At 37.5% G+C, this 12,881-nt stretch overlaps 1 protein-coding gene across 1 annotated transcript in view; it reads right to left on the reverse strand.

Annotated features, from left to right (window-relative positions):
* The window catches only part of LOC126278326 (uncharacterized), a 1,364,175-nt gene that overhangs the window by 21,067 nt on the left and 1,330,227 nt on the right, over positions 1–12,881 (reverse strand). The window contains exons 24-25 of the mRNA XM_049978346.1: positions 7,790–7,941; positions 1,791–1,964 (exon numbers count right to left, since the gene is read on the reverse strand). Of these exons, the coding sequence (XP_049834303.1) occupies positions 1,791–1,964; positions 7,790–7,941 (326 nt within the window). The remainder of the gene's footprint in view (positions 1–1,790; positions 1,965–7,789; positions 7,942–12,881) is intronic.

Below are 12,881 nucleotides of genomic sequence, written 5' to 3' on the forward strand. Positions count from 1 at the left end.
AGGTAAGCATTCGTGAAACTTTTTAGGGGGGTCTGTCTGATTTAGTCAGAGCACCTTTTCTCTGTAGTGATTTAGTTAATTTGTTGTAACAAATTTTTGGGTGTTGTTAGTTGACCCACACTGAGAATTTCTGTGGTAAATTCTGCTAAAATAAGAATGTACTGTTCCACTGTAGTTGTAAGACACAGTCTGGTAAACCAAGTCTGACATCTGAGATTTGGTTGCTTAGCTATTTGAAATAGTGCAGTTTACATTAGCAAGAGCTGTCCGATTCATTACTTACAGCTAGTGTTTTACTGCAAAACATGTTAGAAGTCAGCAATTCTGAATTTTCTTCTATTCAAAATCGTGTTTCATGATTGTTTCTGCTGCATAATTTGCCAATTAATTTTGGGGACAGTAAGCCTTATTCGTTTTCTCATTCATGTAATCATAGTGCAATCCAGTTGTTAAGTACTTTGTGGCTTTCACCTGATCTGCTGATTGGGCAATGTTTGTTTCTTATTTACTTATGTTTGGCTCTTAAATGTTTATAATGAAATATGTGTCACCCTTTGTTGAGCAGTGCACTGTTACTAGTTTTGTAAGGTTGGTTCTTAGTTTGTTGTAGTTCACATTGTATGGCACGTGCCTCACCACACCAGCATACCCCATACCCATGGGTGGTGAGTTCTCACTGCCCACCCTGTCAGTTGGGTTATCCTGCCTGTTGTCGGGCTCAATTGTATCTGTATAACTTCACCTGGTTCTGAACTTATGTCACCAATAGACATGACACATTCTGTTTCTACTGTTAACTGTTACCAAATTCACTGTGATCACCTGAGATGGTGTATTAAAAAGCCAGCTGAAAAATGTTGTACATGTTAAAGTTTTGATTATTAATCAGCCACTTGGATGATTTCAAATACCTGTTAATATTTGACGAACTGCTTAGTTTTTTAATTGTTTAAAAGGTTTCCTGCTGATGTCGGTTGCTAATGTCACTAGCTCGAATAATATTCGACAGTTTGTTTAATTTCTTACTTATTTATAAAATCTATTTTACTGACATCATAAGGTCATATACTTTTATTTAAATAAAAGATTATGCATATTTTCAACTGTGAACACTGCTTTCTTGCCTTCTGGCCAAGCCCTATCACTCAACAGCGTATTACGCTGCTTTAAGATAACTACACCCAGTTCAACAATGTAGGAAGAGACATAAAGAAGACGTGAAGTTTCAGATAGGCACAATTAACAGACACTTACACAAAGCTTTCGGTTATAGCCTTCATCAGCAAAAGAGAAAGAGAGAAACATACACCATTTATACACACAAGCAAGCACACCTCATGCACACATGACTGACAACTGTGGCAGCTCAGACTGGAACGCAGAATACCACTATGCAACTTACCTCTTGCATCAACCCACTACCATTTACTCCAGCCCTGTCACTTCTCATTCTGTCCCTTTCATCATCAATAAACCAAAGCTGGCAATGTTTACCAATCTAATATTTTTACTTGCTAATTTCTCTAGTACCTTTTATTCACTTTTGTCTCCTCTCATCCTCACAACTTTTATCCTAGAGTCTGAGTGCCTGCCTCCCTTCTTTAAGTGTTTAATCACCCAATCCCTCTTTGGTCTCTAAAGGAGAACTATATAATATCAAAAGTAATGAATGTTATTTTTTATGTAAGCTTTTATATTAGCAGTACCATATACTGCTGTTTCATCAAGGTAAATATTAACCAGTTTAGTTATCTCTCTCCACCTGTAACAATTTTGATTTAGTTACTCACTTTCACAGATGGGTATTGGTGCACTCCAATTTCCAGATGGAAGACATGTAATCTCTGGTGCTCCAATGAGTGAATTTCCATTTGCACAAGAAAGCAAAATCTTTGTATTCATCTTGGTATTAAGTGTGTTCACATTCAAGCCTCTACGTGATGGAATAGGAGGACAGTGAACAGCTGAAAGAAAAATAAATACTGATAAATCAATATCAGGAATCAGCAGTTCCATATTCTTACCAAAGACTTATACTTACGAATAAATGAAACATATAAATAAAATAGAAAGAAACTTCCACATGGGAAAAATATATTAAAAACAAATATTCCAAGACTTACCAAGCGGGAAAGCGCCAGTAGATAGGCACAATAAATAAAACACACAAACACACACACAGAATTTCTAGCTTTTGCAACCGATGGTTGCTTCTTCAGGAAAGAGGGAAGGAGAGGGAAAAAACCCACATCCTTTCGTCTTTCCCTCTTTCCTGAAGAAGCAACTGTCGGTTGTGAAAGCTAGAAATTCTGTGTGTGTTTTTGTGTGTTTTATTATTGTGCCTATATACCGGCACTTTCCCGCTTGGTAAGTCTTGGAATCTTTGTTTTTAATATAAATGAAACATATCCTACAGATTATAAACAAGATGCATAAGTCTGTCATATTTTGTTTTGTATGATCAGACTGAAATATTGGAGTCCAAAGTTCACATAAAACAACAGAGGTGCATGAGATTTTTTGTGACCTGTGCCTTCCATAATGTGGGTAGCATGCATCTCCTGTGATCTCTTATCACTGAACAATGGATGATGTGCAACCCTCAAGGAATTGACAAAGTCAGCTCATATTTATTAAAGAAGCTCAACAATGTAAGGAAAAGACAGATTGCTACTTACTCGAAAGACGATACCTGAAGTTGCAGACAGGCACAACTAAAAGACACTTACACACTAGCTTTTGGACTGGTCCGAGCTGCCAGAGATGTCGGTTCAGGTGCATGTGAGGTGTGCTGGTTAGAGGGAATAAATATGTATGTCTTTCCTTTTCTGATGAAGGCTGTGGCCGAAAGCAAATGTGTAAGTGACTTTTAGTTGTGCCAGTCTGCAACTTGCCAATGTCATCTATAGGGTAATTAGCAATCCATTTTTTTCCTTACATTGTTGGAATTCCAACATGGAGTTTCCATTGTTTCCTATTTTTATAAATCATATATTATTTTGGAGTGGACACTGCATCTGCCAGAAGGGCACAGCCAAATTCAATCACTTGTTGTAGCATTGTGGTAGAAGCTATATGGACTGCTGTGTTCTTGTATGGAAGTGAGCTTAACACTTTGGAGATTGTCAGTGTTGTGAGGAAAAGTATTAATTATGCCTTGGAGGAAGTCTGTCACTTGTTGTTTCAAGATTTATAATAGATACTGCACTACAGGAAATGAAATTCAAATTTGCAGACACAAACACATCAGGGAGTTCACACTTGCAGTAAGTGACAAACCATGATCCTACACTGAGAAACTGCAAAACCTCATTTTCAATATAATAGCTTGTAACAGAAGAGGTTATGATCTTGACAGAATAGTTCCACACAGAAGTGGGGGTGAAATGTCATCAGAACTAACACTGACCAGCCAACAGCCCAGAAGCCTTTTGGATGCAGCACTAATAATCTTACTAGACAAAGTATTAATGACTTCCTTAAAAAGATACACTGATCAATTTGGACCACTACAGATAATTTAGAATTGCTATGAGGTGGTCCTGTAGCCATTCACTGTGAATAAAAGTCATAGATGTGAAGTGGGGATATGTGCTGCTCCGTTGTATGGAATGGGCACAATTGTACAATTGATATTGGACAGGTCAAAGGTAAGTTACAATAATACATAGTATTAGCAATTAAAATTAGGTACCTACTACACTTAATTTTGTTACTTATTCAGAAATTCTCTGGCAGAATAGAAACAGTGCTTTATTAGAAATGCCTTTAGTTTAGCTTTAAATATTGGATGAGTAGTATTTTTTATTTCCTCTGGTATCTTATTGTGTAGAATTACACCAATGTTAATTATGCTCCTCTGATAGGTGGCTGTTCTGTGATATTTTTGATGTATATTTGATTCCCTTCTGGTACTATAGTTGTGTACACTTTTGTTCTGTAGCAGTTTGCCTGTTTTCGGGAGGTAGTCCCTAGTGAACAAGATAGTTCCATAAATGAATAAACTTGGAACATTTAGGACACCAAGGTCAGTAAAATGGGATTTACAGGACTCCATCTTTTTAAGGTCACAAATTATTCTTAAAGCTCTTTTTTGCATTCTAAAAACCTTTACACTGTGAGTTGAGTATCCCCAGGAAATGATCCCATATCTGATTAGTGAGTGGAACTGTGCATAGTATGCCTGGAGTATTATTGTTTTGCTTGTTGTAGCCTTTAAAATTCTTAGGCCATAGCACACAGATGATAGTTTTCTACACAAGTTATTTCTATGTGTGTCCCACTTTAAGTCTTGCTGAACCCAAAGATCCAAGAATTTTGTGATACATTTTCTAGGGGATCATTTTTTAATTGGGCTTGAATAGACATTTGATTAGTTGGAGGAATTAAATGAAAATTGACACACACAGTTTTTTCAATATTTATAATGAGTTTGTTTTTTGTGAACCACTCAGAAAGTCTTTTCATAGAACTTTCTGCTGTGGACCGCAAAGTTTCTGCACTGGATCCAGTGAGCAGTATGCTGGTGTCATCGGCAAACAGGATAGTTTTTGTAGGTCTCATATATTCAAATAAGTTGTCCACATAAATCAAGAAGAATAGTGGACCTAAGATTGAGCCCTGTGGTACACCATATTTTATTGGTAATTCCCTAGAAAGAAAGGAGTTGTTTCTTGTTTTATTCATTTTGTTGCATTCATATTGAAGTGATACTTTCTGCCTGCGGTTTTTTAGGTATGAACACAACCAGCTATGTGCTACACCTCTTACTCGTCGTCTTTCTAATTTTTCGAGCAGAATGTTATGGTCTAGTCAATGTGGGGACATGTCAGAATCGTAGAAAGGAGCTACAGTGTCACATCTGGAATGCCCATGACCCAGCAGTGAATGAATTTGCTTCAGTTTGTTGGTGCTGCATCAATGCAGACCATCCAACATGTATACATGGAATAATATATGACTAACAGACATCTAACGCGGCATAAGAACAGTGATCTTAAAGACAGAGATCAGAGAAGAATGGCATACCTCGTGAGTGACAATCAGTTCCAAATCTAACAGGAATTGCTGCTGTCTGAGAATGGAGATTCATATAAGCCAGTTTTGAGTGAACCTTGTGAAGTGAACTACATGGAATGGATTTTGCAGTCAGACACCTTGCAATGAGGCATGCAATCCACAACATGTGGAGGGTAAAGTTCAGGCTGGATGTGGTTCTGTGATACCACCGCCTCCTCCCAAAAAAATCCCCCGATTTGGGTTTACTCATTCAGGTTACCACAAACATGAACCACAATATTTATTTCAACATTCTTATTAGTGACCAAGTGTAGTCCTTCCTTCTAGATCTACACAATGAGCATTCTGATAACATTCTCAGCTTCCGAGGTTGACCACAGTTCATCCGACAAACCCTCAAGCAACCCATCACACCTCGACTGCTTCAGTAAACTATCCAATCCTAGCCGTGAGGTCTGTGATGCCTTGCAACGGTTTGTGCAGCATGCCCCATCGGAGGTTCGAGTCTTTCCTTGGGCATGGGTGTGTGTGTGTTGTCCTTAGCGTAAGTTTGTTTAAGTTAGATTTAATAGTGTGTAAGCCTAGGGACCAATGGTTTCAGCAGTTTGGTCCCATAGGAATTTACCACAAATTTCCAAAATTTATCTAATCCTAACTTCATAGAAATAGCCTGGGACTATTTGGGACAGCAGTGAAACATAGCAGTAAATGATATGTGTATCACGTTTGGATGAATCTGCTCTACACATTCCACAATTACATTTTATGAATCACACTCACTTCCCATCTACAAATCCACTGTCATGGGTCAATAGTGACCAGAATTGTCAGTCTAGCAGCCCTGACTTGGGTTAATCTTTTCTCATCACCACTCTAACACTCACCAAATCCCATTGGCGTGCAATGTCTTTGGGACTGTCACCAATCAGTCTAATAAGGCAAAAATATGTTTTTATACTAATATTGGTTGTTATTTATAATTTTTACATGTCACCTCTTTCCTATCGTCAGTTCCCTTCCTAACAGAGGTAGGGGTTTCTAAATCCCCCCACCCAATTTTTTTAACAGATGATACTTCATATTCATACCAAGTGTGGTTGAAATTGCTTCAGATGTTCCAGAGTAATGAGTACATGTCATCACTTTCCCTATTCCTCAAACAGTCATAGTAGGGTAGTCTGATGTCAACAGTACTTATTCCCAGATAGGAAGTCACATGTATACAAATTCTGGTGGGAATTTTTCCGTGAATTCCATAACTATGCTTGCATGTCACCCCCATTCTTCCCTCATCTTCACTCTCCCATCACTCAGAGTGCTATGGGTATCTGAGTCCACCAGTATCAATTTCTAGATCGTAAAAGTCATTATCAAACGTAATCAAAACTGCACCCTAACATTACAGTTATGTCAATCTTTATTACAACCACTCCTACCTCCAATTAATAAATGTCATAGGGGCTGTCATCAGTCAGCTCAGCAGCCCAGAAAAATTTAGATTTGACATTAATATAGTTCAGTCAACTATTTTTAGATGTCACCATCTTCTCACCCTCATCTCATCCTTAAGGGTCTGTGATTTTCATCCCAGCAGAAGATTTTTTTCATATCTTAACCCATTGATATATCACCTCATAGAGCCGAATAATTTCCTATTTGAAGTAATACAACACACATTTAAATATTATTTTTCCTAGTACTAAATAAAACAAATATTTTGTAAATATCCCAGAATGAATTTACTATTTAATGAACAAGTTAATCAGCCTTGCAATTGCAATGACAATACCATACTAGGTAAGTGACATAAACACAAAAAAATTGTTTATCACAACTACTTTGAGTGAAACATAATACAGGGAATCATATTTTGCAGGAATGCATGTAGTGTAAATAAAATATTATTATTGCAAAAATCTATTATTAGAAAAAGTGTAATATTATGCCTAGAGAATCACGCAAACTATTATTGAGGGATATAATTGTTTTAAAATTTCAATACATAGTAATTCAGAATCAGTGTTTACATATATTATATAGGACAGTGTTTGCAAATAACGGACATTACTAGAAACAAAGTAAATTTCATGTTTCCCTCTCAGATTAAAACTTACTTGTAGACTCCACCGTACATGGTTATGAAAATTTATATTAAATTAAAAGGGAGAACATTCCGCAATATGGAATAAAGTTATCTGAAAGTAAAACTTTATTAATAATAATTTTGTCACAGTTTCAGTGTTTGTACTGCTCAGTCTCCTATATATGTTTAATGTATGTACAGAATGAGATAGTAAAATACTAATTCAGAAATGTGTTTTGGACAATTAAATTATGATCTTTCAAATAATAAGCTCAAATATTTAATCCAAATCACATTTTAGCATCAGAACTGTAGTAGCATTTGAGTTAGCAATAAGATTTTTAGTGTAAAACAAATAAAAAATACAGGGAATGAATGTGATCACCCTAAATATTTAATCAGAGCAAAATGACTCAGAAAGCACAGCAATGATGTAGCCAGAAGGGATGTACTGAAATATCATATTCTTGTGTTTGGAGCATATATATTTCTCACAAATATGTTGTGGCTATGACACTTCTCAAATATGCTGTGGCTATGACACTATCTTGAACAATCCAGAAATTCTGAAGATGAAATGTGATTTTGTAATTGCCATAGCTTGTCCAATATCAGGCACATTTTACTACTAAAATGTCCACAACAACAATAATAGAACAACTGATAATTAAGCTAAATATTACTGACCTTTGACAACAATTTCAACTGCGTGAGTGTGACGAGTTGGAGTTACACATGTGAAAACTCCAGAATCATCACGACTGGCATGATAAATACTTAGGCGATATTCCAATTGTGAGTCTCTTCCTGGATCTGTCGTCCATCCTTCTGGATACTTTCTGTAAACAACAATAGAATTGTTCAAACTGTTTTAAACTTACCGGCATGTCACCAAAAACATTATAACTTAATAATTGGCCACTGCATGGTTGAATACCATAGATGTAATAGAATACATTAATTTCATAACAACTCATCATTTATAGCCAGGACCCTTCAAGACAGTAAGTGAAGTAAAGACCATAGCAACATTTCCCAAACAACTGATCAAAATTTATATTCGTGCAATTTATAAACCCAATTAGAAGAATATGAAAATTACTGTCTAAAATTACATTACTGTATTAATATTATACAATATGTAAAGTCTGCCTCCACATGCTTTCATGCTCAGGTCATTTTCAGAATCAGGAGCTGACTGAAACCCAAAGTAGGAAGCTCTGAAATATTTAGTCATGAAATGTATATCAGGAAGACAGATTAGATGCTGTAAGGAGGAGTAGTGTTCACTGCAGTCAACAAAAATATTGTCTCTATTGAAGTTGAATTTGAGTGTGACTGTGAAGCTATCTGGATGTGTGTAACAGATCTAAGTGAATTCAAGTTAATTACTGGATGTTTTCACCAGCCACCTAATTACAACATGACAGTTTTAGAATCATTCAAAGAAAGTCTACACTCAGCAGTGCAGAAATACCCAGATCATATAATAGTGTCTGGAGGAGACTTAAGCATACCCAGTATAGACTGAGATGCATATGGATTCATCGCAGGTGATATGGGCATGCAATCCTGTGAAGTACTTTTGAACACGTTTCCCACAAACTGTCTTCAGCAGCTATTTCAACAGCCCACAGAAAATGGAAATATTTTAGTCCTTGTAGCTATAAACAGGCCTGAATTATCAATGGTGTCAGTACAGAGACAGGGATTAGTGACCCTGATATTACATATCGATGAAAGGTTACTGAGTTAATACATCCATCAAGAAGGCTAGGAGAGTATTTGTGTTGGAAACAGCAGATAAGCACTTGTTAGCATTCCAGACAGACAATGAACAGACATCATTTACTTCCACTATGATGGGCATAGAGGAATTACGGGCCAAGTTTAAATGGACTGAAAATTGCACTCTGGAGAAGTATGTACTGATTAAGTGAATTAAGGATGGGAAAGACCTACTGTGAATTAATAATAAAATTTGGAAAATGCTGAAGTGGCAAAGACTGTTGCACTCTCAGATCAAAAACGAATGCACAAATCATGATAGGCCAAAGTTAACGGAACTTTTTGTGTCTGTAAAAAGAGCGATGTGTGGAGCATAAAACAACTAACACTGTCACACCTTAGCAAAAAGACCTTTCCAAGAATCTGAGAAAACTCGGGTCCTACATAAAATCAAAAGTGGGTCAATGGCTTCTATCCAGTCATTCTTTGACCAGTCTGGTGTGGCAGCAGAAGACAGCAAAAGGAAAACTGAAGTTTTAAATTTCACATTTAAGAAATCCATCAAGAAGGAGGATCATTCAAACACTTGACATTTGACAGTTACATAGACTCCTTTATGAATGACATAGTAATATGCATCCCTGCTGTCAAGAAGCAACTGAAAGAGTTGAAAACAAATAGCTCATCAAGTCCAGATGGCATTTCAATTTGGTTTTACAGGGATTAGTCTATGACACTGGCCCCTTACTTAACTTACATTTAACCTGAATCTCTTGCACAGTGAAAAGTCCCAAGTGACTGGAAAAAAGCACAGGTTATTCCCGTATATATTAAGGGTAAAATAACAGACCAGTGAAATTACGGACTAATATCCGTAACATCAGTTTGCTGCAGAATTCTTGAACATATTTCCAGTTCGAATATAATAAATTTTCTTGAAATGGAAAAGTTTCTGTCCACAAATCAGCATGGATTTAGAATTTAGAAAGCATCACTCATGCGAAACTCGGTTTACCCTTTTCTCAGATGATATCGTGTGAACTATGGATGAAGGAGAACAGACAAATTCCATACTCCAAGATTTCCAGAAGGCATTTTACACGGTGCCCCACAGTAGACTATTAATGAAGGTACAAACATACAGACTAGGTTCCCATACATGGGATGAATTTGAATCTAAACTATGGAGAGTCCAAGTTGGAATATTAACAATATGGTGACAATGATAGATTGATACTCACCATAAATATGATAAACTGAGCTGCACACAAAGACAATGAAAATACTGTTACAAATCTGAGCTTTAAACCAAAGCCTTCTTCAGTGAGTAAAAAACACACATGAAGACTTTCACATAATCATGTTCACCTCACCCACACATGATCACCATCTCCGGCTGATTTAGCCAGAATGCAAATGTGTCGCAACAAACAGAAGCAGCAATCTAAAGTGGGGAGGGGAAGGAGGAAAAGATAGCACAGAACATGTGGAGTGTGCAGGAACCATACGGTGCTAGGACAAGACTGCTAGATGCTGTATCAAGAAGTTATGGTGGAGGAAGTTGGGTGGGAATGAGGAGCGGGAAAGCAGAAGAGCAAAGAAGGGCAACAGACTGATGGGTGTGCTGGTAGAGAGTGGCCCACAATGAGGGTTAGGGGATGTGAATTATGAGGTTGTGAGAGGACAGCAGGTGATAGAAACTGTTGGGTGGAGGGTGTAGGGGCAGTTGTTTATCATAGGTTAAGGCAGGGATGATTTCTGGAGCAGAGAATGTGTTGTAAGGATAACCCCCATCTGTGCAGTTTAAGATAGCTGGTGATGGAGGGGAGGATCCAGATGGCCTGGGTTGCTAAGCTTTCACTGGAATCAAACATGTTATGTTAAGCTACATGTCGTGCCATGGGGTGGCTACAGTTTGGTGGTGGTCATTTGTCCTGCTGGACAGTTGGTTCATAGTCATACCAATACAAAAAGCTGTCCAATGATTGCAGCAGAGGTGGCATATGGCATGGTTATTTCACAGATGGCATTGTTAGCTGCAACAGGCAAAAGACGTACTTTGTTGGTGCTGCACATTTTTGTGATTTTCATCAAGATAAATTCCTGCTGCAGTAATCTTCTTCGACATGCCAGTATAGAGGTGTGCACCGAATCAGCTATGTGAAAAATCCATCCAATAAACACGTTTATTTATATATGAAACCAGATTTCAGAATTTTCCTTTGGATGATACTGCGTGTACAAAAACCATAAGCTGACTTGATGTTCTAGACTTGCTTATTTCACTGATTGTGTCACTTCTTCATAATTTTCATTGATTGTATCAATACTCATTTGTATTGTGATATATTGTGAAATTTCAAACATTCCCAAGTGCCGCAGTAAACTCACTCTGTAAATAAATGTAAATGTTGTGTGACTGGTGCCTCCAGTCGGGTAGACCGTTCGCCGGGTGCAAGTCTTTCGATTTGACGCCACTTTGGCGACTTGCGCATCAATGGGGATGAAATGATGATGATTAGGACAACACAACACCCAGTCCCTGAGGAGAGAAAATCTCTGACCCAGCAGGGAATCAAACTCGGGCCCTTAGGACTGACATTCTGTCGTACTGACCACTCAGCTATTGGGGGAGGAGGCAACTTATCATCAATTATAGACTTAATCTTAATTGTACTCTTTTAAAATTTTTGAGGACAGTAGTCTATCCTCATTCAAAATAATTATTCTCTAAATTCATTTCACAATTATGTGAAAAACAGGTTATTTTTAAGAATTTTCAGATGCATAAGAAACCATCTTAAGTTACTGTTACTAGTGTTTTGGATACATATTTTATCTCATAGCAGATCAGCATTTGTGGTTTGCAGTACTGTCTAGAATACATCACCCACAAATTTTATTGTATGTCAAAACAAGAAAACATGCATTTTTGAGAATTTTTGGAAGCTACCACTGTTCTTTGCATAATTCACAAGCAATTTATAGTAAATCAGCATTTGTAATTTAGTTTCTGTAGCAAATATTTTAACTAACATATTGAGTTGCATCTAGTTTTACCTTAAAGAGGAGTAGGCCTATATATTATCTTCATCTGTCATAAATAGCTCTGTATTCAAATTCACAAACAATTATAATTCACCTCAATATGTTTTAGGAAAGTACCTGTAGTAATTTTTACCACAGGTTCTTGTGTTGCCGTAATAGAAATCTTATTTTGTGTATTTGCTTCAATTCTTATAGGGAATAGCCACCGCTTAGTTCAAAAGATTACAAGATAATCAGTGGGCTTAATTTAAAGTTATGTTATCACTGCCTTGTAATACAATGCACCAGCTAAAATGCACCACTCTTACTACTGTTCTCAAACATGAGATGAATTGGTTGACGTTTCTAAGCAGCTGGAAATCACCCTGGCTACTGTCAAACGATTGGCAGCTGCTACAAGTCAGTGTTGGAAAAACTCCCGAGAGTCATGTACCTGTGATACAGGTATCAGAGAAAACTCAAGTACTATCCTCTCCTATGGTCCTGTCTCCTCTGTGGAAAGTACAGGATCTGTCATTACTAGTCCACTTGACTTTGAGTGGTGTGTCAATGGAAGATCTAGACATCCCGTACAGGGTTGATGGGGACCTGGGAGGACTCAGGGTGTCATACCAATCACTCTAGCAAACAGGTTTGAGGTGCTCTCTCTCTCTCACTGAAACTGATACTGAGCTAGTGTGACTCACTTCACTTGTTTTGGGGAAACCTGTTTTGTCCAGTGTCAAGAGGAGGCAAACACAAAAGGTTAGGGGGCTATTAATTTTTGACAGTTTGAATGTATGGTGAATGGTGGTATCCCTAAGAGAATGGCAGTAAGGGGCATGAAAGGACATCAGATGCACTCAGTGTGTATGCCTGAGAACGTCATTTGACATGTTGAAGAGGCTATTAAAGCAGCCATTGACAGAACAGGGTACAACCAACTGGAAACTGTGGCACATGTTGGAACGAATGATGTCTGTCTTTTGGGCTCTGAGGTCATACTTGGATCGTTCCAGAGGCT

The sequence above is a fragment of the Schistocerca gregaria genome, chromosome 6 (assembly GCF_023897955.1).
Source record: "Schistocerca gregaria isolate iqSchGreg1 chromosome 6, iqSchGreg1.2, whole genome shotgun sequence".
In the NCBI taxonomy this organism is placed as follows: Eukaryota; Metazoa; Arthropoda; class Insecta; order Orthoptera; family Acrididae; genus Schistocerca; species Schistocerca gregaria.